Source organism: Physeter macrocephalus, chromosome 3 (assembly GCF_002837175.3).
Source record: "Physeter macrocephalus isolate SW-GA chromosome 3, ASM283717v5, whole genome shotgun sequence".
Taxonomy (NCBI): domain Eukaryota; kingdom Metazoa; phylum Chordata; class Mammalia; order Artiodactyla; family Physeteridae; genus Physeter; species Physeter macrocephalus.
Window position 1 is genome coordinate 512,235 of NC_041216.1, and position 22,777 is coordinate 535,011.

The window sequence follows — 22,777 nt, forward strand, 5'->3', positions numbered from 1 at the left end:
CGCGCAGGCCCAGCGGCCATGGCTCACGGGCCCAGCCGCTCCGCGGCATGTGGGATCCTCCCAGACCGGGGCGCGAACCCGGTTCCCCTGTATCGGCAGGCGGACGCGCAACCACTGCGCCACCAGGGAGGCCCTACAGCTCTGCTTTAAAGACTTCAATAGCTGCCATTGCCCTCAGGATAAAGAGCAAAACCGAAGCCCCAAAGACCCCCGAACCTGCTTATCTCTCCACCTCTGTCTTTGGCCACTTTCTCCCTCACTATCTGAGCCTCAGCCTCACAGTCTTTGCACATAGTATTTCATTTGCTTGAATCTCTCTTCCTCTTCTCTGCTCACTGTTGCCGAATCATCCCCCTCTGACTCTTAAACATCACTTCCTCAGGAAAGTCCTCTGTAACTCTCAGACAAGGCCAGGCCCCCCTGGTGTAGATTTTCATAAAGAAGATCTTTCACTTTCGCACCCTTTATTGTAGGCTTTAATTATACACATTTGAGTCACCAGTTTCATTCATTTCCCCACCAGCCTGTAAGCTGCAGGAGGGCAGAGACTGAAGAGTTCTTGGTGCCCAGCACAGATCTGACCCAGAGCAAGCCCGAAATAAATATTTGCGGAGTAAATGAATTGAACTGTGGCCAGCCCTAAATGCCTGCTGAACAATTTAGGCCATATCCTGTTGGCTGTGGAAAACTGTTGGAGGGAATCAGGGCTTTAGGACTTTGGGAAGATTAATGGATTGGAGGGGAGGAAAAAGTGGAGGACTTGTAGAGTCAAAAATTAAGCACAAACTTCAGAATGTACAAAGGAAGTATGATTATCCCCATCTTCCAGATTGAGAAAACTGAGGCTCAGAGAGGTTAAGTAACTTGCTTGAAGTCACATACCTAGTGAGTGGCAGAGCCAGTTCCTCCTTCCACGTCCCAGAGTCCAAGCTCTTTATCAATCACAAGCTAACCTGACTCTGACCCACGTGGCACAGATGGAGAGCTTGTCAACAGTGGCCCATATATGGGTTAGGGGCAGGCCTGGTGTCTAGGTAATGTGGATGCCCAACCCCTAGAAGAGGGCCTGGCCTATCATAGGCATTCAGGTGGTACTTTTTGAATGGATGGATGGGGCCATTTAACAGAAATGGCAGAAGCAGGAGAAGCAGCAAAGCTTTACACCCAACTCATTGTCCTGGAAGCAGCCCCCAAGCAATCTTTTCTCCACTAATCTGTCAGCACCCTGACCACAAGGGCTGTATTTGCAGTGCTTAGGGATAACACCCTGGAACTTAGGTTCCAGGATGGAGTGTCCTCAGTTTACTCACCTGACCAGAGGGCGTAATGCCCAACCAGTGAGGTGGCTCTTAATAATGCCATCTGCTGTCATTACTATCCTCATTGTCATTATTATCTGTTAGCTGAAGAGGGACAGCTTTGAGGACAGCAAATCTAGAGTGTACAGCTTGGAGGGAGGGGTGTGGTAAGCGAAGACAAGGGTATGATCTTCTAAGGGAGCACACCCCCTGTTCTGACTGCCCCCAGAAGACCAAAGCCACAAGCAGGGACCTCTTTAGGGAACAGTGAGAGGCAGGAAGGCCGGCCTGGGTGACTAACCAAAGGGAAATGGTCGCAAGTCACATCCCTACCTGGCTCGGCCCTGGGGAGAAGGTTATGCAGGACACCTGGTGGCCAGGACAGAAGCCTAAGGTAGCCAAGGGCTGATTTGCATAGGCAAAGAAGAGCTTCTTCCTCCTCTTTTCTAGCCTTCCAATGGCTTCCTGGGCCCGTGGGTGGGAGGTGGCCCTTGAAGGTGGCTGTAGGCGGGGCAGAGTGGCACAAAACAGCCTTTGGAGTAGAGTGACTCCTTGAGAGGACCCAGAGAAGGCCCCAGTCCTTCCTAGGACCAGGCCCTATGGAGCGTGAATGTCCTTGTGCATCTGACCCCGGGTTTTCCTCCCATAAGAGAATTCTTTGAGGCTCCCTGAAGGTTGATTCCACTCCCGTGACCTGTCAAAAACTTCCCCCTCTTCCGTCTGCGTCCATCCAGCATTGAACCTACAGACACCAGCAGCTGCATGGCCGCCCCTCCCGTCTGTCTGCCCCTCCTGCTCACCAGCCCCACATCGCCTCTCAGAGGCTTCCTACGAGATCTCTCTGGCTGACCTGGCCCCTCATTCCAAGGCCTCAGCCTTACCCATTTCCCTTCAACTCAATTCCACCAACACTCCCCGCAAGCTGAGCACCGCGCCAGGTGCTGGGCACAGAGGGGTAGATGAAACACATCCAACCCCTCAGAGAACTGGCCAACCAACCCATGGCTGACAGACGTAAGCAAATGAGTTGAAAAGGACACTGGTAGAAGTCTGCACAAAACACTAAAGAGGAGACAGTTTGTTCACTCTGGGGTGGAGTGGGGGTAGTGTCAGGAAAAGCTACAGAGGAGAGGTGACACTTAAGCAGCCTCCTAAAGGATTTGTAAATTTCACCTGGTGAACAGGAGGGAAGGTGTTCGGCAGGGGCCAGCCTGAGCACAGGCATGGCAGCGTTGTGCCTGCACATGCTGTGTTTGGTGTGCCTAGAGCTTCTGGTCCAAGTTAGTGACATAATAACGAGCCCGCTGCCTGGAGCCCAAGCTGAGTGGCACCAGGATAGGGAAGGACCATCCTGGACGCCTGGGTGGGGCGAGGTTGGGGAGCATGTGCTGGTCCAAGTTGACTCCCTGTCAGGGGAGGGGTTGAAGCCATTCACACAGGTGATGAAGGAATTGGACCCTGTCCCAGTTCTGTGTTCATTTTTTATCTTTTATAGAATTGGGCATCTGGAGAGTCAAAAATAGACCTTTGCCCATTGGGACAGGAAGTCTGGAGACCAAGGGATCCAGGGGAAGGTTTGGGAGAAGAGTGAGGTAGGAACTGGATTGAGGGTCATCCAGAAATGAGCAGGACAGGAAATGGTCTGGCAGGGGTTGGGCCAGGGCTGGAGGGAAGAGAGGGCCTGCCAGCTGGTGGTCTGGGCCCTGCACTACCTGTTCTGAAGAGCCCTGAGGGCCACACATGTCCTGCCCCGCCTTCCTGGGCCAAATCCTCAGTGCATTCTCTGCTCTCTCCACAGCTCCTGAGGCCTGTGCTCTGAAAGGTGCTAGAAACAGAGCCTGTGAGTGTGGTCCGGGACTCCAGAGCCCCTAACCCACCACCACCATGGTAGGAAAAGGTGCCAAAGCGATGCTGGTGAGTACATGGACCAGGCTGCGGGGAGGAGGGGGCCATGAGGACCATCCCCACGGGGGCCCGCTGTCAGCTGCTGGCCCCGACAGGAGGGCCTAGGAGGCTCCGTGGGGCCCCGAGTCTGGCACTGCCAGGGCTCCCGAGTGCTAGGGCTGTCCTAGGCCCAGGTGGGCAGCGCCTCACCCAGCAGGTTAGATGCTGCCATGGCTCCGAGCCCTTAGCAGTGCAGATTCCACCACAGAGCCCGAAAGGCATGCTAGGAGGCACAAGGCACACTTCCCGCCCTCATCACAAGATACCCCGGGGAGAAGGCTGCAGTCAGTCCTGCTGGGAGGGCTGTCCTGTGGCTGACACCCAGGCACCCCCAACGCTGCGCTCTGCCTGCCATGGGGAGCATTCGGCATGTGCTGATCAAGGGGTCCTCAGAGCCTGTCTGATTTTTTTCTTCTTCCACTCTGAAAAGTAACATAGAGTGTTTTCATTTTGAATCCTCTCCTGAGGCCTCCTCAGAAAACCTCCCTCTCCTCCTTCCCCAAGCCACAGCTTTTCACTGCTCACTGCCTCAGAGCACAGGAGAGGTGGTGAGAAGCAGTGGGCAAGAGCAGGGCCGGCTCACTGATGGGCGGACAAGGCCAGCACTGGAATCAGGAACCAGGAAAATACCCCAAGGGCAGTGGCTGTATTCCTTCTCTTGGGATCTTGCCTCAGGAGCCAGTGACACTGGGCAGCTGTCAGGGGAGGAAGCCAGTGACTGAGCACGGCCCCTCCCGTGGCTCCTCCCTTCTCCACATGGATTCTCCTGTTGCTGTTCACATTCAGCGAAAGACTGGTTGGCCTAGGGTCTCTGCCGAGCCCTCCCCAAACAAGCCCCGCCCCTCACCAGGGATTTGATTTCTGGGACTCGAAGTACTAGGTCCAAAGGAATGGTCTGGGGGAGGGAGCTGGACAGTCGTGCTCCAGGCTCAGGACCCTCTGTCCTGTCCTGTTCTGAACTTCCAGCATCCAGCCCCTCAGACCTGCCCTGGTCTGGCCCCCTCCTGACTGGAACAAGTCTAAATGCACTAAGCTTCTCTATTCCTCAGCCAACCTGAACTCTGAGTGCTCAGATGTGGGCAGAGCTGGAGGTCTCCTGACCTGGATACTTGCTAGGGGGTGGATGCTGCGATAGAATCAAAAATGGCCTCACCCTTCCCGGAAGTGTTGGAATTGCCATGGGCCTGTTGCAGGAAGTGGGCTGTGGCTCTGCCCCTCCCTACATGGAGATTCTGTGTCCCGTGAAACTTAAGAAACCCTCCGAGTACTCTATACTACTCAGTACTGGCTGCTGTACTTTCTCTGGAGTGACCCTCAAAGGACTGGGGCAGGGAGGCGGGAGAGATGTGGAACCCACGTGGGCAACATAGGGAGCATGAATCACAAGGTCCCAGAATCCCTGCCGGAGCGGAGCTTCTCGGACCCTGGGCTCTGCCGGCCAGCAGGCCAGCCCGTCTGTGGAAGGGAATGTTGCCTTGGGATGCTTGTTCCCAGCACCAGGATGTGCCTAAAGATAGCTGGGGCTCGATTTCCTCCGTGCCCTCTGACCTTTGACTTCTGCCCGCCACTGCTGCGTCTGAGGCTCCATAGCATGTCCCCTGGGCACCCCCAGTGGTTGCTCGAGATTCTATTCCTGCTTCTTTCTCAGTTCTGCTTTTGACCTTGGGCTCCGCTATTCTTGGGACCCAGTTTGGAACCAGTTCCGCCTCCATTCAGTGCTTGTCTCTAGGATACAGCCTCTGAGGAGCGCCATCTCTCCTAGCTAACCTAGGCAGCTGCGCCTGGACTTTATTAGGTGCCTGTGGTCCCTTAAGGGCAAGTGACTGAGGATGCTCCTTCTCTGGATGCCATGGTGGGGCAGAACAGAGGGTCTTGAGGGTCATGCATGTAAGCCAGTGGCACTTGGACCGTCCCAGGTCTGTGGCTTCTGTTGCCGTTTGTGCCCTGGTAGGCTGGGAGTAGGCAGCTGGCCCCTGCCATGGGGTCCTCACTTCCATCCCCCTTTGCCCCAGGTTTGGGTGTGAGGACATGGGTCCCCTGGGTCTCTTCAGTGTCCACCCTATGTCATCCTTGGAGCTTCTGCTGGGCTCTTCATGTGGCAGGTGCCCCGTGGAGGGTGAGCCACTTCCCAGCACGTGCCCAGACCCACATGCTGCTTGCCACACGTGTCCCTCCCCCCTCTCCCAGCCCAGATGGTCTCTGCCAGGCCAGCTCAGCTGCCTCCCTCACGCCTCAGCAGCTCCTAGGACAGGGCCGTGCAGGAACCCAGCTGGCCAGGGTGCCTCCAAGCCTGGGAGCAGCTGGGATGCTTGGGGGCACTGGGGGTGGGGGGTGGCGGTGGTCCTTTCGTGGAGACCTAGTGCCTCTATACACATGTGGGGCTGGGCTGCCTGGGGCTCGGAGGACAGGGAGCTGGAGGAGAGGAGCCCAGGACAGGAGAGCCCTACTGGGTCAGCTTTAACCCCACAGCTGCACACCAAGTCCACAGCTGGCCAGCTCAGTCCCTTCCCCTGTGTCCACTCCCCACTCATACAGCACCTTGGGCAGAAAGGCCTTGGTGAGCCTCACTGGCCTCTCCCAACATCTTTGAGTTCATTGTTTGCTTCTGTCCCTGGAAGCCTCATGATGAATAAGAGCAGTGTCACCCGGGCTGGAGCCCTGGGTGCCAGAACATCTGAATCGTCCTAGAAGGCTTTATTTTTTTTTAAATTTATTTTATTTATTTATTTGTTTGTTTATTTTGGCTGCGTTGGGTCTTTGTTGCTGCATGCAGGCTTTCTATAGTTGCAGTGAGCGGAGGCAGGCTTCTCGCTGCGGTGGCTTCCCTTGTTGTGGAGCAAGGGCTCTAGGTGTGCGAGCTTCAGTAGTGTGGCTCACGGGCTCAGTAGCTGTGGCTCGTGGGCTCTAGAGCAGAACTCAGTAGTTGTGGCACACGGAGTTGTGGCGCGGAGTTGTTGCTCCGCGGCATGTGGGATCTTCCCGGACCAGGGCTCAAACCCGTGTCCCCTGCATTGGCAGGTGGATTCTTAACCACTGCACCACCAGGGAAGCCCCCCTAGAAGGCTTTGAAAGTACCACAGGCCACCTGGGGCTGCCCCACCCCGACCTGTTCTGTTATGCTTTGACAAGAGGGTTTGGATACTTCTTGTCTGCAGCAGCCATCACAGGGCCCGGTGAACAGTGGGCGCTCACCCAGCCCAAGTCCTGGCATGTAGCAGGTGCTCAACTAGTATGGGCTTGACACACATTGGGATCTCAGCAAGCACAGGCTTGACACCCACCTGGCCCTCCCTTGGTAGAGGGCCTGTCACTTACCAGCCACTCACCTAGCATGAGTCCCAGCATGTAACAAGTGCTCAGCTAGTAGAGACATGGCAAACATTGGGCACTCACTTAGCACAGTGCAAGGGGCACAGTGGGCGCTCACCCTGCTCAGGGCTGGGCATATATTGGGTCCTCACATGGCACAGAATTTGGCATGCATGGGGCACTCGTGTAGTGCAGGACCCAGCACACCACAAGGGCTCCCTGTGGGGTGGACACACAGTGGGTGCTCTCTTAACATAGAGCCTGGCACACAGTGGGAGCTCTCCCAGCATTGGATTTGGCACACACTGTGTGCCTTCCTAGCACGGGTTTGACACACAGTAGGTCCTCTCCTACCTCAGGCACTGACATACAGTGGGCACTCTCATTCTATAAGGACTAGCACAGAGAAGGTGCTCTCCTAGCCAGGACAGCCTGAGCAATGACTTAGATAATCAACTAGACGATCCTAGATGTGCAACTACCCCCCTCCCCAGTGAAATGGACGATATCTAGATCCAGAGGAAAAGGCCCAACCTCCCCACCCAGGCTTCCTCTTGGGACCTAGGACCTGCCCTCCGTTCCCCTTGGTCTCCCTCCCCTCCCTGGCCTCCCTGGAAGCCACCTACTCAGTCCTGCGGCCTCCCCTCCCCTCACACGGCTTCCCTGCAGCCCCGCTACCCCCAGCACTTTCCAGTCCTGGCTCAGCAGGACCGTCCCTCGGAGTCACAGGGTACAACAAAGCCCCTAGACTCCTTGGCCCTCTGGAGGCATGCCCACTCTTATTAAGAAAAGTCAGAGGCGGGGTTGGGGGAGTCGGCCTCCCTGAGTGGGGCTGGAGCATCTGGATCCCGCTAATGAGGCCTCATTACTGCCAGGACCCAGCTGGGCCGCTGCCGCCTCCTGTCCCCATGGCCAGAGCCAGAGAAAGCTGTCCAGCCAGGGCTGCCTGTTCTGGGCACCCAGCCCAGGCCAGGGCAGCCAAAGCCCAGAGCCCACCCTGGGTGGAAGTGAGCATTTGGGCATCATGGGTGACTGGGCCTTCCTGGAGCCAGTGGCCCAGCCAGGGCCTTGGCCCTCAGTTTGGGCTCACAGGAAGTCCTCGGAGCGTGTCTGGGGACCCGGCTGCATGAGGCTGGCCCGGGAAACAGCTCAGTCAGTGGGGTCTGAGGCCATTCTTAGGAGACTTGCTTGAGCCGAGGTCAGTCCCCATCTTCCTCCCCAAAATGGGCATAATAACATACCTACCCCAAGGGGCTGTTGGAAGGATTAAATGAGTTAATATATATATAAAGTGTTTAGGACAGTGTCTGGCTCATAGTAAGCACTTAATATGTATTATCTGTTACTATTATTAATAATGCTAATAGCTTCAAAGATGGATGGATATTATCCCCATCTTAGAGTTGAAAAAACTAAGACCAGACATGTTAAGTGACTTGCCTAAGGAGGTATATATAGTGAGAACTGCCAGAGCTGGGGTTTGAACCCAGGCTTGTCTGACTCTAAAGCCTTTGCCCTTTAAAAAAAATGCCATCCTGCCATGTTCCCACTGGGGTCACCTCACTTACCAAACTCACAGGGAAGCTGTCCTTTACATCAGAATTCATACATGCTTCCATTTGACCGATGTTTACGAAGATCCTACTATGTACCAGACCCTTTGCCAACCTATCAGTTTCCAAAAAGAGCTATGCCTTCCCAGCACCAGAACACTCGTGCCCACCTTCCTGGCCACGGGTTTGTGGTGTCTCAGCATCCGCTGGAGACTGACCAGTGAGCGTGGCCTCAGAGAAGAGGGATTGGATGGGTCTGAGTGACATTCCACCCCAGCCATGGTGACACCCGCTAGACTGTGCCCATCCCACTCGGTACACACTCCCAGAGGGAATACCTCAGGTTCTGGGTGATGCAGTACTAATCCTCAAAGGTCCTTATTCTGCAGCCACCCTCTTGGCTAATGCCATCTTTCTTCAGACAGGTGACAGCACCGTTCACTAAGCCAGAGCTTTTTTACATGGTCAGTCATATTCTCTAATGAGGACACTCCATCATCTTGGCTGGTTGGGAGTCCCCAACTCCTGGGAGGACTGCTTCAGGACCCATCACCCCCCAGCCCACAGCATTCTAAGAAGTCTGAGATGCTCTGGTAGTGCCCTGTGGGTTGCGCCCCCTTCCCCCTTCTCCTTCACCATCTCTAGTGCCCAGTGGTACCCAACCACCTTACCGTGAGCCCACCAAGTGCCAGGCCTATGCGCTCAGAAGCATCTGGGCCCCAGACCTCATTCTGGAATGGGAGTTAGCCACCCCCTCTCTCTCTCTCTTCCACGGCCGCTCTGCCTCACCCTGTGGCTGTGAGTGTGTGTGTGTGTGTGTGTGTGTGTGTGTGTGTGTGTGTGTGTTTTGTTCCAATAACTTGCTGGGAACAAGGGAGAAACACAACAAACCCTGCGCTTCACTCTAACTGTGGAGCACCCGCGCTGGGCTGCATGGGGACTGGCTGGAGGGGGAGGGCCGGGGAGGGGGTAGGCAGAGCTTCAGGAGGAGACGAGGTGAAAGTAATTGATGCTGCCCAGCCAGCAGTGGAAGAGGCAGGGGATGCGTCAGTGTCGCCGGGAGCTGGCAGAGGTGTGAATGAGAGGAGACGCGCGCACCCCGCTCCAAGTGCTTACCCTGGGATGGCCGCGGCTCAGGGACCTGCGGCCCCCTCCTCCCCAGAACAGGTCAGTCACCTTCCAGGAGGTCGAGCCCCCTCTCTGGTTCCAGGCAGACTGGGAGGCAGGGCTGGGGGTGGGGAGAGGGGCTGAGTGGTCTGTGCCAGGGAGGGGCAGGCACAGCCAGCCAGAGAGACAGACACCAGCAAAAGTGACCCAGAAAGTTGCAACTGTGCAAAGGAGCAGGAAGAGTTAGCTATGCGGAGGGGGCACAGGGGAGGAGAATGGGGGTATGAGGGCTCCCCCAGCCCAAGGACCTGCTGAGAATCTGCTCTGTGTATCAAAGCTGCATTGTCCTAGCTCCCGGGGAGACGGGCCGGAGGTGCCCAGGAATTGTACTAATCAATACAGCCCCATTGTCTCTGCCACGGCAGCTACTCCTATGGGGAGAGTGGTGAGGGGGCAGGAGGACTTGTTACATGGACTCAGTGGTGAGGGTGGGGGAACGGGATGGGCGACAGTCTCGGCTGCGAGGAGAGAGACCCCACGCAGTGTTCGCCAGTGTCTAGGACAAGTGCCTGGGTGGGGGGGGCACCGGTGTGCCCTCCTCCCTGGAAGCCAGGGATGGGCAGGAATGTCAGGCACAATGGGGCTGATGGCAGTGAGGGAGAGGGGACTGGGAAAGCCACCTTCCTTCCCTGTAGGGCATCCTGACTTGACCTTCGGAAGGCAAGAGAAGGAGTGTCCTCTGGGGAGATGTGGGTTGCATTTGGGAGAAACATTATGCAGGGCTGCCCTCCACCTTCAGGACTGCCAGGGTCAGAAGCCAAAGCCACTTTCCAGAATGCGAGCCCGCTGCCAACCGAGTGGGGCAGAGACTGCTCACGGCTGCCACAGTGCAGGGCGTGACTGCTGGGCTTCAGGGCAGAAGCAGAGCCCACCCAATGGCCCTATCACTTCTCCCAGGGCCCGGAGTGGAGCCGGGCATGCCTGGGGTGCATCTTCTGTCTGCTCTCCACAATATCGGCAGATCACTCTCTGCCAATCAGGCCTCTGGGACGAAACAGCACCGGCATGTCCGCGCCTCTCTCACCTCCTATATGAGGGCCTGATCTCCTGACAGGCGCTCGGAGGTTTTCCTTGAAGCAAGAGGCACTAATAGCCCCTGCATGCTGCTCAGGTCTGGGGTGGATTTCCCCCACGGTCCTGCTTCTCCAGCCCGGGCCCTTGACTCTTTCCCACGTCTGGATGAGCGAAGCCAGATGAAAGATGGAAGGCTCTGTCATTGCAGGGTAGATGTTGCCTGAGGGCCAGCCTGGCTCCTGGATTGATTGGACCGATGGGAGAGAAGTTGGGGAAACAAGAACCAAGGGGTGTGAGGGGGTCACAGGGTCTCCTGAGGCAGCCACAGTTTACTGTCCTGGCTGTTCTGCCTGAATTCCCCACTGGGACTCAGAGAAAGTGGCCAGTGATCTGGATTTGGCTCAAGGTCAGTCTGGGATGTAGGGTCTTGCCCGTTCTCCTCCACAAAGTTTGTCTTGGATGGGACTTCATCCCTTGAGCAAACCCTGGAGCTGCAGAGTCCTGGACAAGAAGCCTGCTGGATCCTAGTGGGGCCCGCCCTGCCCGGGCTGCTCCAGGATTCCTCAGTGTACATCAAGAGCAGAGCTCACAATTCACAGAAATATCCCATGGACACCGCTCTCGGAGGGCAGGAGTCGGGAGCCAGAGCACAGCCGTCGCCCAGGGTAGAATCCTGGGCTTCCTCTGGGTCTGGGCATGAAGAAGGAAGGGACACCCCTGAGGTGGCGCTGGTGGCCGCCACTGGCAGCGGGCTCTGCAGCATTGTTTCTTTACACGTTGCTGTAGTTTCCAATTTTTTTTAATGATAAGCTTATAATGCTTTTATAACCGGAAAGAAAGCAATAACAACTTTTTTTTTTTTTTTAAGTTGTTTAGAAAGCCAGTGGGAACTAATGGAAAATACAGGAGAGAGTCAGAAATAGCAGATTCCAGGCAGGGCAGAGCTACAGAATATTGGGAGATCTATTGAGGTTGTCTGTCTATCCCCTGATTTTACAGGTAAAGACGCTGAATGCTGAGAGTGGAAGTGGCTTGCCCAGGGCTGCTGAGGGAGCAGGCTCTAGAATGCTAGGCTTCTAACCCCCAGCGCAGGGTCCCGGCCTGCCAAGCCCAAGGCATAGAGGGAGATCTGGATTCTGCCCTCAGAGCTGAACTGCCTTAATTCCAGGAGTTCATCCAGACCAGTGAATAAGTAGAGGGCAGAGGGCTATGGAAAGGACTTATGTAAGTGACTGCTCAGTGTGGCTCACCCCTCTAGGCAGGAACAGGGGTGGGAGGTTGTGAACCCAAGACAGGTCAACGACTGCTTCTAAGGGTAAGGGGCATGGAGGGTTTTATACCTGTATGTCTGTGCATGGCAGGCGTCATGGAGGATGATCAGCCAGCCCACCCACACAGCCATGGAAGGCACGCCCCGTAGCCTGCATCCTGCCTGGCCTGGGGAAGCTCGGGCACAGGGCAGGGCAGGGCAGTCCCCGCCCTGGAGATCACTCACCAGGCGAGTCAGAGGTGAGGCGGGGGAGCCCCTCCAGGGAGCCCAAGGAGGAGGGGAGCAGCCCGGAGGGGCACCAGGCCACTGTGGTTTAATTCACCACCCAGGTATGAGCGACGGAGGGAGGTTGGGAGAGCAGCGAGGGGCGGAGAGTGGGAGGTGGGTGATGGGCAGGAGCAGCCTGGAGCCCGGCCAGTCGGCGGGGCCGAGCTGGGTTAGGCAGACAGGCCACCAGTCTGGGTCAGACCATGAGCACAAAGAAATTCTTTCGTGGGCACCTCAGAGCCAACAACCTCTGCAGGGACAGTTAATATCAGTGACACGCCGTCCACCTAGCAGATCAAGAAAATGGGAGGCTTAGAATGGGGAAAATTATGCAAGGAGAAAAAAAGTGCAGCATTGAAAAAGGCTCACCAGCCTTGGGCGTCGCTGCCAGGGAAGGAAGTGGAGGGGCGTCCCCAGAGGAGGGCTGGAGGAGGAAGGGAACTAGAGCCCCTAGGACCCCCGCCCCCCACAGAGGGACCCTTCCCTCCAGTGTACTTGGAGGAAGGTTGGCTTCTTCTGTCCTTGCTGAGCACTGTGCCCTCAACAGCCAGGCTGCCTGCACATAGCTCGCACTGGAATTAAAAGTCAGAAGCCTAGCTGTGGACCGGGCTCCTGCGGCAGCACACCATCCACAGCGCCTGCGTGGGGCACTGCAGGGCCGGGGGCAGCAGACGGTGCGGCTTCTGCCGCGAGCTCTTCATGCCACTTGCAGGGCGTCATTTCAGCTCCTTTTGCACAGCGGACCCCTAGTGTTGCCGGTCACTTCCCGCCACAGCCCAATCCCCAGTTCCAAGCCCCTGTCCCCCAGGCTCTGGCCTCCCCAGGTCACAGCCGGCAGGGCTGAACTGGTTAGCACAAGGCTCAGTGGTGTGCTGCTCTTGAATGGAGTGACCACTGGCTCTTGAGGGCTCAGGCAAGCTACTGCCTATGGCACTTGGCTGGGGGCATCATCACCCTCCCCGCCCCCTCCATGCCAGGGAAGGAGCAGACCTCAGAGGTCCAAGTCTGGTCCCGCTGCACTTGGTCAGAGGGCTGGGGCCAGGAGAGAGGCCTTCAACTTCAGGCCTTGGGGACCTCGGTCTCTGCAAGAGGCTTTGCCCTTGCCCAGCCCATGAGGCCATCCTGGACCCTCAGTTGTCTCTTTTACAGCTGTAACCGCTGCTTCGTGACCCCACCCATGTACTCCACAGCTGCCACAATCCCCCATTGTGCCCCTAAGTAAACAAGCCTCGGAGAGAATAAAACTGTTATTGTAGGATCAACATATAGGAGCCCTATTTGGCTGGGATTTGTTTGGGAATGGATAAACTACCCCAAGCAGGCCTCACACCCTCTGAAAAAATTCTCCCCTGACCCTGAGGTACTTCTAGGCCTGTCCCAAAAAAAGGCCCTAGGAGGTGGTGACAGGCTTAGGCAGGATTCTGTAAGGGCCTGTCACACTGGGACTGGGAGCCGCCCCCTCCCAGAGACAAGGTGGCCTTCAAGCCCCTTCATCCGGGAGGCCTTCTGTGACCTTTCCCAGCCCCCAGCCCCACCCCTTGTCATCCTTCCATGCTCCTGTGACTTGAGAAATTCCCCTTTGTGGGCACATTGAAGTTGCATATAAAAATTATGTGTTTATCTCATTGATGGCTTACTTCCTCCTGGACTTCTAGCTCTGAGTGGGTAGGGGCGTGTTTTGTTCACTGCTGAATTCCCCGAGCCTGGTGCAGGGCCTGGCACATAGTAGGAGCTCGTAAACCTCCGTGGCTGCATGAATGAAAGTACACAGGCTCTGCCGGTTGGCTCTGCGTGCTCCTTGAAGGGAGCACCACGGTTTCTGGTACTGTGCCCCCAAACCTTCCGGGATGGCATAAGGCTCAGTGTCTTCTCCGGGCAATGCTGGATTGGGTGTGCAGGACGAGGGTGTCTGTGCTGTAGTCCCCACGTGGTGTGCAAGCCCAGAGCACCCCCCAAGATGTACCCATTGCGGGAGCAAGGGATGCATGGCTGGGGTGCCACCACCAGGTGCCGGGGCCTCCTGTGCCTGCCTTCCTAAATGGGCCTTTCCGGAGGGTGCAGGCCTGGGGAGGCCATTCCTCCCCTCTGCATCTGTTGGTCAGTGTCAGTGTCCGACAGCGTGTCAAAGCACCAGGTCCGTTTGTTTATTGGCCAGCGTGCCTATTGTCCTTGAATATGTCTCTTTCAAGCTGAGGGTCAGCGTCACTGCAGTGCCGTCCCTCAGAGGCCATGCAGCTGTGTCTCTGATCCTGGGTGTCCTGCAGGGATGCCTGGCCATTTCTCTCAGGAGAACAGCCCATCTCTGGGAGGCTGTCTCCATCACTCAAGGACTCTCTGAGCTTCTCTGTTGGTGACTCTTGGGGTCCCTGTCTCTTAGTGAGACACCGCTGACCCCTCAGGCTCTGGCTCAGGGTGGCTCGATTTCTAGCTCACCTGGTAGGGGGTGGAAAGGCCAGGGCATGGAGGAGGGGTGCACTCACTTATAAAGGTACTTACTGGGTTAGTTCCAGCTGTGGGGTTAGGGTCCTCCGTGGGGCTTCAGGCCACCCAGTCCAGCCTCGCAGCTCCTCCAAGCCAGCCCGGCATCCTTCCCTTGGGTCAAACTCCCTCATCAGCCCCTCCTGACCAGCCCGTCTTCTGCAGCCCACCTCTTCTCAGCTCAGAGACCCTTTTCTAGAGTCACTCCCTCTGTTTCCCCTAGCAGAGTCTGTCCTCCAAGTCTGGCGTGGTGCCTACAACTCTGGTCTCCTCCCCCCAACTCATGGCCAGCATCCCCCAGCCCAGGTCAGCTTCCCCAGGGCCCCCACCCCCATCATGGGCAACATAGGTGGCTCCCCTGGCCCTCCCATCCTGAGCCCCAGAATGCCCTCCCCAGGTCTGGGCCAGCTCAGTTGCTTCCCCCTTCCCCCACCCTACAGCCCTGCCCACTGTGTGCCCCCCGGAAAAAGCCTTCAGCTGGGGGAGGGGTCCAGGTCCCCTCCTCCGCAGCTGCCTGCCATGGGCAGCGTGCTCAGCCTGGCGATGTGGTGGCCGCGGCTGGGGGTGCTGTCTGGACACAGGCCCCTTTGTGCCCAGCCCAGCTTGGCTGCTTGGTATGAGGCTCAGCTGCTCCCAGATCCTCACCCAAAGGGGAGAGGGGAGGCTTGGGAGGGGCTGGCGCTGGGGGGCCCTCAACTCGAGCTCCCTCTCAGTGTCCCACCTCTCAGATGTCGGTAACAGCTGCTCAGGTGGGCTGGTGCCCCTGGCACAGTGTGCTGGGGGGCTGGTGAGGGAGGCCAGCTTGGCACCCTCCGGCGGCCGCTGCTCCCTTTCCCGTCCTCTGCCGGGCCTGCCTGCAGCTCCTGCCAGCAGAGGGGAAGCCCAGGGTGGGGTGGGGGCCTGGAGGGTCCATGGTGTCCCCACTGGGGGAGGCCCAAAGGGTCAGGCACCGCGCGTGCAAATACCTTGCTGATGGTAGCTTCTCTCCTGTTCCCGCAGAATGGTGCTGTGCCCAGTGAGGCCACCAAGAAGGACCAGAACCTCAAACGAGGCAACTGGGGCAACCAGATCGAGTTTGTACTGACGAGCGTGGGCTATGCCGTGGGCCTGGGCAATGTCTGGCGCTTCCCGTACCTCTGCTATCGCAACGGGGGAGGTAGCCAGCGGGCACAGGGCAGGGTCCACCCACGTGGATAGAGCCCACCCCCCAGGGCCCAGCCGCCCCCTCCGCGGCACACACTCCAGACAGGCTGGCCTCTGGCCCTGATCTCCTTTGCCCCCATCCCTGGCTTAGGTACCCGTTACCTAAGGCGCAGCACCCCCGACCCTGGCAGCCTGCTCCCTCGAGGGGAGGAGAGGTAGAGAAAAGCAACCCAACCTCCCAAGGCTCCCTGTTTTATACTGCCTGTGTTTCAGCAGCACCCCGCCCAAATGATTCAGGGATATTCGAGGATCTCATTGACTAATGTGTGTGAAATTGCTTGGTTAAGCCATCCGATCCCACCCAAACATGGCGGCTCTGGGCCCTGGGTTTGACTCAGAGCAGACTTCCTGGGAGCCTCTGTCAGGTTCAAAGACAGGTGGTGAGCAGCGTGCCTCAGACTTAGGCTCCAGCCCAGTGCGTGGCACATCCTCCTGGGGGCCCAGCCAGTTGCAAAGGTTTTGCTGTCAGTTCTGAGCAGGAAGAGGGTGGGATTTCCCCAAAGCCGCCCTGAGCCAGCCCTCTCCCTGCCCACCAGGCGCCTTCATGTTCCCCTACTTCATCATGCTCATCTTCTGTGGGATCCCACTCTTCTTCATGGAGCTCTCCTTCGGCCAGTTTGCAAGTCAGGGCTGCCTGGGGGTCTGGAGGATCAGCCCCATGTTCAAAGGTGAGGCCTGGGTGGGGTGCGCGCGCGCGCACACACACACACACACGCCTCTGGGGACCATGCTGACTCACCCATCTGTATAAACACTGCCAACCCCTATGGGACACTGGTGTTAACCTGAGGCCCACATCAATGGCCAAGGCCATGGACACATGCTGGGATCCGTGTTTACTTGGCCTCCATGTTCTCTTCCTACCACGTTCATACACAAAGGCCCTTCGCCCCCCAGCTTGCCCCTGCCAAGGCCTTGAGCTGCCTCTTTCGTGGCACTTCATGAAAGCCTGCCTCTCAGGCCCTTCAGAATTAGCCTTGCCTCCTTCAGCTAGATGTGTGAGGCTGCTCCCGCCCCTCTCCTCCCCCAGGTGTGGGCTACGGCATGATGGTGGTGTCCACATACATCGGCATCTACTACAACGTGGTCATCTGCATCGCCTTCTACTACTTCTTCTCGTCCATGACGCCCGTGCTGCCCTGGGCCTACTGCAGTAACCCCTGGAACACGCCCGACTGCGCCGGCGTGCTGGATGCCTCCAACATCACCAATGGCTCCCGGCCTCCCGCCCTGCCTGGCAACCTCTCCCACGCGCTCAACCACACCCTCCAGAGGACCAGCCCCAGCGAGGAGTACTGGAGGTGAGGCCCCCAAGGATCCTGGGCTTCTGGGGGGGAACCCTGGCGCCAACACTCAGCCCTCGCCTTGGCCATCAGGCAACCGTCTGCAGCCTCGGGAGGGTACCAGGAATGGAGCGGGCCAGAGGTGCAGGAAGAGGTCCAAGGAGTTCACAGCCTGGTTCAGGAGAGGCTGACACTCACACAGCGGCAGCGAGGGAGGGAGGGCTCCAGGCAAGTCTGCAGAGGAGAGTCAGGGAAAAGGGGGATGGCTTCCTGGCGAGAAGAGCAGCACGAGTGGAGGCCCTGGGTCCCAGCTGAGCAGGGGCTGGTCCTGAGCCTGAGGGGAACCTGTTGTGATGAGAGTGACAGGTGAGTGGGGAGCTCACGGGCCGTGAGGTAGCCTAGGAGGGAGCACCAGCCCTCTTGGAGAACTTACAAGAATGAAGCACAGACCTAATGCTGTGGAACAGAAGAAGCCGTGAAAGTTTCCTGAGCCCAGGGCTGTCCTCATCAAACTGTGCTTAGGAAAGATAGCCTGGCACCACTGTGCTCCGTGGTGACAGAGAACAGAGTCTCGGAGCTGACTGAAGAGAAGCTGCTGCTGGAGGTGTTTGCAACATCTTGTCCAAGCTGGGTGGGTGTGAGGGCACAGCAGGACATCCTGGAGGAAATTCCCCATGTCCTGTTGAGGAACTCATGGGAAGAGGGCTTGGTGGACTGGTGGGTAGGCCTCGTTCATTCATTCCGCAAACATTTATGGCGTCCACCCTGCCAGGCCCCGTGTGCCCATGTGCTATGCCTGGCCCTGATCCCCTGCCCTGAGGAGTTCACAGTCCAGGGTGGGAGGTGGGTAGTTACCGCTATTAGGGGCAGGTGCCTCAGTGCAGGTATGTGCAGGGGTGTGGTGGGTACAGGAGGAGCTGATCAAGAAGGCTTCCCGGAGGAGGGAGGGAGACGTAGAAGGGATTGGGAGAGACGTGAGCAGGTGAGCCGAGGCCAGGAGGTGGCAAACTGGAGCTGGGGTCGGGGGCAGGTGGGACACTGAGTATTGGGACAGAAGAGGCCAGAGGCATCATAAGGTGCAGAGCTTTTCATGCCAGGCTGAGGGTTGGAGGCTTTCTCCACAATGTGATGGAGAGCCGTGGGTGAGCGGCCAAGGCCCCAGTGATACTTGAAGTCCTAGCAGGTCAGTATCCTCGAAGCCCAGGCCCAGTGCTCAAACCCTGAGGGCCCAGCTTCCCTGTGCCAGCCTCTGTGCTGGGCCATAGACATTCAAAGATGGTTAAGATGTGGTTACTCCACCTTGGGGGTCGTGGTGGAGACAACAGAGCTGCTGCCTTCCGGTAAGGGGAGGGCAAATTTACCTCTGGGCAGACTCAGTCATTCAGTCATTGGACAGGTCATTTCCTGAGCTCCTAGTAGGTACCAGGCACTGCAGTCAGAGCGGGGACAGAGCCGGGAGTGAGAAACAGACTCTGCCCATTTAGGTATTCTGCTATATTTGAGGCACGGTGTGGACTGGGCAGCTTGATCTAGACTGGGGGTGAACCTTCTGGAAGCTCCCAGAAGCACAGTGCCCCGCCCATACTCCGGAGATGCTCCAGAAGCTCTCACCCCAGGGGCCATCTGCCAGGGATTCCCCGACGGGTGGGTCCACTGCAGGGCAAAGCTCACGAGATTTTATCCAGTGCAATTAGAGGGGAATTTCCCTCAAAGAAAACTAGGCATGGGTCAGGAGGTCCACAGGGTGGCCAGCTCAACTCTACTCCTCAGCCGGGGCTGGAGCCAGGCATCCCTAAGGAGCCACTTGTCCCAGGCAGGACTCCTTCCTTGAAGGATGGCTCCCTGACGCCCCCTCCTGGAGAGCCTGGGGAAATGACCCTTGAGAGGGCTGCCCCAGATGGCATCAGCAAGGAGGTGAGGCAAGCAAGCACCCCCATTTCTCGGGCAGCTACTATGTGCCAGGCATATTATCTTATATGACATTATCCCTGTTTTTCAGATTCAGAGACTTATGCTCAGAGGTTAACGAACTAGGCAGCAATGCTGTGTCAGGATATACATGGCTCTCTGTGCCTGGTGCCTGGTGTGAATTAGGCCAATGATACTCTACAGGCATTCTTGGTCCACACTCTCCAGCGCCCCTCTGGAAAGCTGCACAATCTCATTTGAGCCCCACAGCAACGCTGTTAGGTAGTGGGTGCAGGTTTTATAAAATATTCCCATTTTACAGGTGAACAAACAAGTCAAAAGAAAGATTAAGTGACTCCTCTAAAGCAAGAGAAGCTCCCAGGGCAGATCTCTGAGCCCACGTCTGCCTCTTGCTCACCCTTTGACCCACAGTCTTCCCCTCCTTCACCACCCCTTCACAATCTTGTCCTACAGTCCTCTGTGTGCTGGTCTAACGCCTGCCAGGCAGGCCCTAAGCTCAGGACATGCCCTCTCATCTCCCCAGCAGACACCTGACACCCAGTGGGACTTGGATCCCAGCACCCCTCTCCCGGTGTCTTCATGGCAGCCCCGGAGCCACACGGACCTCCCTCAAATCCTGGCTCTGCCACTTACCAGCTGCGTGGACTTGGGAGGTCACCAAAACTCTCTAAGTCTCAGCTGTTCATCCGTTAAGCGGGCGTGGTTACAACATCATTCTTGTTGTTATAAAGATGCAACATAAATCACTAGGAACAGTGATGGGTGCTCAGTAAGCACAGTGATAGCCACTGCTGGAGATGCAGTGAAATAGATTAGGGTGTCCTGTTCTCAAGGCGTTTACCATCTGGTTGGGGAAATTTAAATATAATGCAGAATAACTCCAGAGATGTTATGCGAGAGCCAACGTGTAAATATGTGGGGTTCCAAAAGTTTTAAGGTTAGCTGTTTGATCTCAAAAGCACATAGTCCAAGACCAAAACAAAACACTAAATATGGTACCATAAAAAGAAAGGTAGAGTTCATTATTTAGTTCCCAGGCTAGCCTTCTAAACTCTTTAAGCCCTCGTATTATATGCTGGACTCTTGCAATAAAAGATAATATAAAGCACTACCAGCTTAACAGATATAATTAGCAAAGTTTTTAAAAAGTCTTTTGAACAAGAAATGGTTTCTTTACTTTGAACGTTGTTGCTTAACGTAAAGCGACTCTCGGCTGTAGCAGTAGGACCCGATGGCTATTCTGGAAGGCAGAGCCTCCCAACACGATGCACCCTAGTGTGCCAGTCTGCTGGCGCTTGGGCAGCCCGGAGTCCCCAGCCCTGCTGCCTTCAACTTTGAGTAACCTTGTCGATTTGCCCTTACGGGCCAAAAATATTTTTTCTGCGTGCCACGAAGAGAAAAGGATTGGAAAGCACAGCTTGGGGGGGGAACCTCTCCATCCCTTGGTCTTTGGTTCCCCCATGGACTAAGAGCCTGGAAAGGTTCCAGCCCGGGGCGTGGCCCGTTGAATGAACCAGCGCTGTGGCGGGAGTTGGACGGGAGAGGGGCGTGTTGGACAACGCCCTCTGCAGGTCACAATGCGTAAGGCGGCCTGGGGGAAGATTTGAGGCAGAGGCAGGACAAGGTGCTTGCAAGTCTTAACAGCCAGGCAGGCTGACCAAGCAAACACCAAGTCCCAGGCCTGGCAACATTGTCCCATGAGGGGCCGGAGTGACAACCCATCGCAAGGTATTAAACATGTTGTCATGAGGTTTGAGAACTGATTTGGAAAAAAAAAAGTAAAAATAGCTAAGACTAGAGGACAGCCTATGAGCTATGCTGAGAGACCCTGCTGAAAGAAGGGAAAGAAAGGAGCCTGTATTTACCTAAATTTCTCTACAAATTATCCTAGGTTGGTGTTATGATGCCCATTTTACAGATGAGGAAACTGAGGCTCAAGAGTTTGTCTCTTGCTCATCACTTCTAGCCTGGACAACTCCAACAACCAAGCCGGTCCCCCTCCAGGTTCTCCCCTTTATACTTCTCAGTCCATTTTCCATGACGTGCATTCATTCATGCATTCAACAAATACTTATTGGGCACTGCTCTGTGCCAGGCACTGTGTTAAGCACTGGGGGATACAACAGTGAACAAAACAGACAAAACCCCCTGCCTTCAGAGGGCAGTAGACAAACTAAATAGTAGAATGTACAGTGTGATAGAAAGAGGTGTGCTGTGGAGGAAAATATAGCAGAGAAGGGGGTAAGGTGTGCCAGGCTGGGGCCAGGGTGGCAGGTTTAATCAGGTGTGCCAGAATAGGCCCCTTTGCAAAGAGGACACCTGAGTGAAGACTTGAAGGAAGTAAAGAGGGCGGGAGCCACGTGGACAAGCCCAGCTGCATAATTTGTGGGGCCCAGTGCAAAATGAAAAGATGGGGCCCCTCGTTCAAATGAATTAAGAATTTCAAGATGACAATGTCAGGGCATTAAACCAAGCACAAGGCCCTTCTAAGCATGGGGTCCTGTGTGCCTGCACAGGTCTCACACCCATGTGGACATGTGGAGATTTGGGGAAAGGGTACTCCAAATAGGGAATAGCATGTGCAAAGGTGGAAGCATGCCCGGCACATTTAAGGAACAGCAAGGAGCCCAGCGCAGCTGGAGCAGTGAGCAAGGGGGAGAGCAGGAGGAGAGGAGATCCGAGAGATGGCAGTTAGGGGGTACTGGATCATGTAGGGCTCTGTAGCCACCGTAAGGACTTTGGTTTTTCATGGCGAGAGATGGGAGCTGCTGCAAGGTTTTGAGCCAAGGAGAGACCCTGAGAGTGCTCTTCTAAAAACCCTCCAGAAGCTTCTCATTGTTCTCAGCGTAAAATCCAAACTTCTCAGCCTTGACCTCGCAGCTTCTCTTGGTCTGGTCCCTTCCTATCTTCATCCTTCTTTATTCCCTTCCCCCTTCTCCTCCAGCCTTCCTGAGCTACTGACATGCCCAGGCGGGGCTGTGCTGGTTCCTGACCCCTGTCCTGCTGCGTGCTATTCCCTCAGCCTGGCATACACTTCCACTCCTCTTCACCCACCTCCTCCCCATCCCTCAAACTTCGGCTCAAGCATCACCTCTTCCAGGAAGACTTCCAGTGTGCTCCTCCCCATGGGGTTGAGACACTCCTCCTGGAAGTACCCACAATGCCTGATCCAGGTCTATATGCCCAGCATCTAGCAAGGGCCTGGCACATAAACGTCCAGTTGATTGAAAGAGCACAGCTGGCGTGGCATAGGGCGCCAGATAGAGCCACATATACGTAGGTTCAAGTCTGGGCCTGCGTGCTCTGGAGCCTCCATGTTTACTCAGTCCTCCACTGCCTCCCTCTGTTCTTCGGAGCTGGAGGACTAGCGTGGGTGAAAAGATCACAGAAGGCTTCCTGGAGGAGGTGACGCCAGATAGGGTGTGTCTAGTCTGGAGGAGAGGGCATTCCTGAAGGGAGAAACACACAAGCAAGGGCCTGGGCTGGGTCTGAGCAGGGACAGGGAGACCTCCACACCCAGGGGCTGAAGCGGCTGGCCCAGCACCAGGGTGTGGCCTTCAGGTGCCCTTGAGGGTCCTGGGAGAGGAAGCAGGCAGAGGGGACTGGGCCTGCCGGGGCTGGCGCCTCACAGACGCTCCCATCTCACATCAGCCAGCTGCTGGGACTTCGTGAGAAAGGAGGGAGCTGCCAGGCTGGGCCCTGGCCTTGGGAGTTTGTTGCTGGGTGGCGGGGCTGGCCATCAGTGACAAAGTATCCCCTTTCCAGGCTCTATGTGCTGAAGCTGTCAGATGACATCGGAAACTTCGGGGAGGTGCGACTGCCCCTCCTTGGCTGCCTGGGTGTCTCCTGGGTGGTCGTCTTCCTCTGCCTCATTCGAGGAGTCAAGTCTTCAGGGAAAGTAAGTACCCCTCCCCCAGCAGGGTCTGTGCTCACCCAGGGGTATCCTGCTTCCCCTACCTGGGTTTTGTGCGTGGAGGGGTGGGGGTGGGGGTGATGAAAGGATATGGGAGGGGAAGAGGACCAGAGGACCAGTGGTGGTTGAGGGGGCAGGAAGAGCCCAAA

General features: G+C 56.6%; 1 protein-coding gene across 4 annotated transcripts in view; it reads left to right on the forward strand.

Moving 5' to 3' along the window:
• SLC6A9 (solute carrier family 6 member 9) overlaps positions 1–22,777 on the forward strand; it is a 31,967-nt gene that overhangs the window by 3,114 nt on the left and 6,076 nt on the right. For 2 of the 4 annotated variants that reach the window (XM_007111918.4, XM_007111919.4), the window contains exons 2-6: positions 3,097–3,212; positions 15,300–15,456; positions 16,040–16,171; positions 16,534–16,804; positions 22,481–22,613. In XM_007111918.4, coding sequence (XP_007111980.1) covers positions 3,183–3,212; positions 15,300–15,456; positions 16,040–16,171; positions 16,534–16,804; positions 22,481–22,613 — 723 coding nt within the window. In that variant the 5' untranslated portion in view covers positions 3,097–3,182. Of the gene's footprint in view, positions 1–3,096; positions 3,213–14,526; positions 14,607–15,299; positions 15,457–16,039; positions 16,172–16,533; positions 16,805–22,480; positions 22,614–22,777 lie in introns of all 4 variants that reach the window. The other 2 variants (XM_024125438.3, XM_055082443.1) reach the window with 2 other exon arrangements.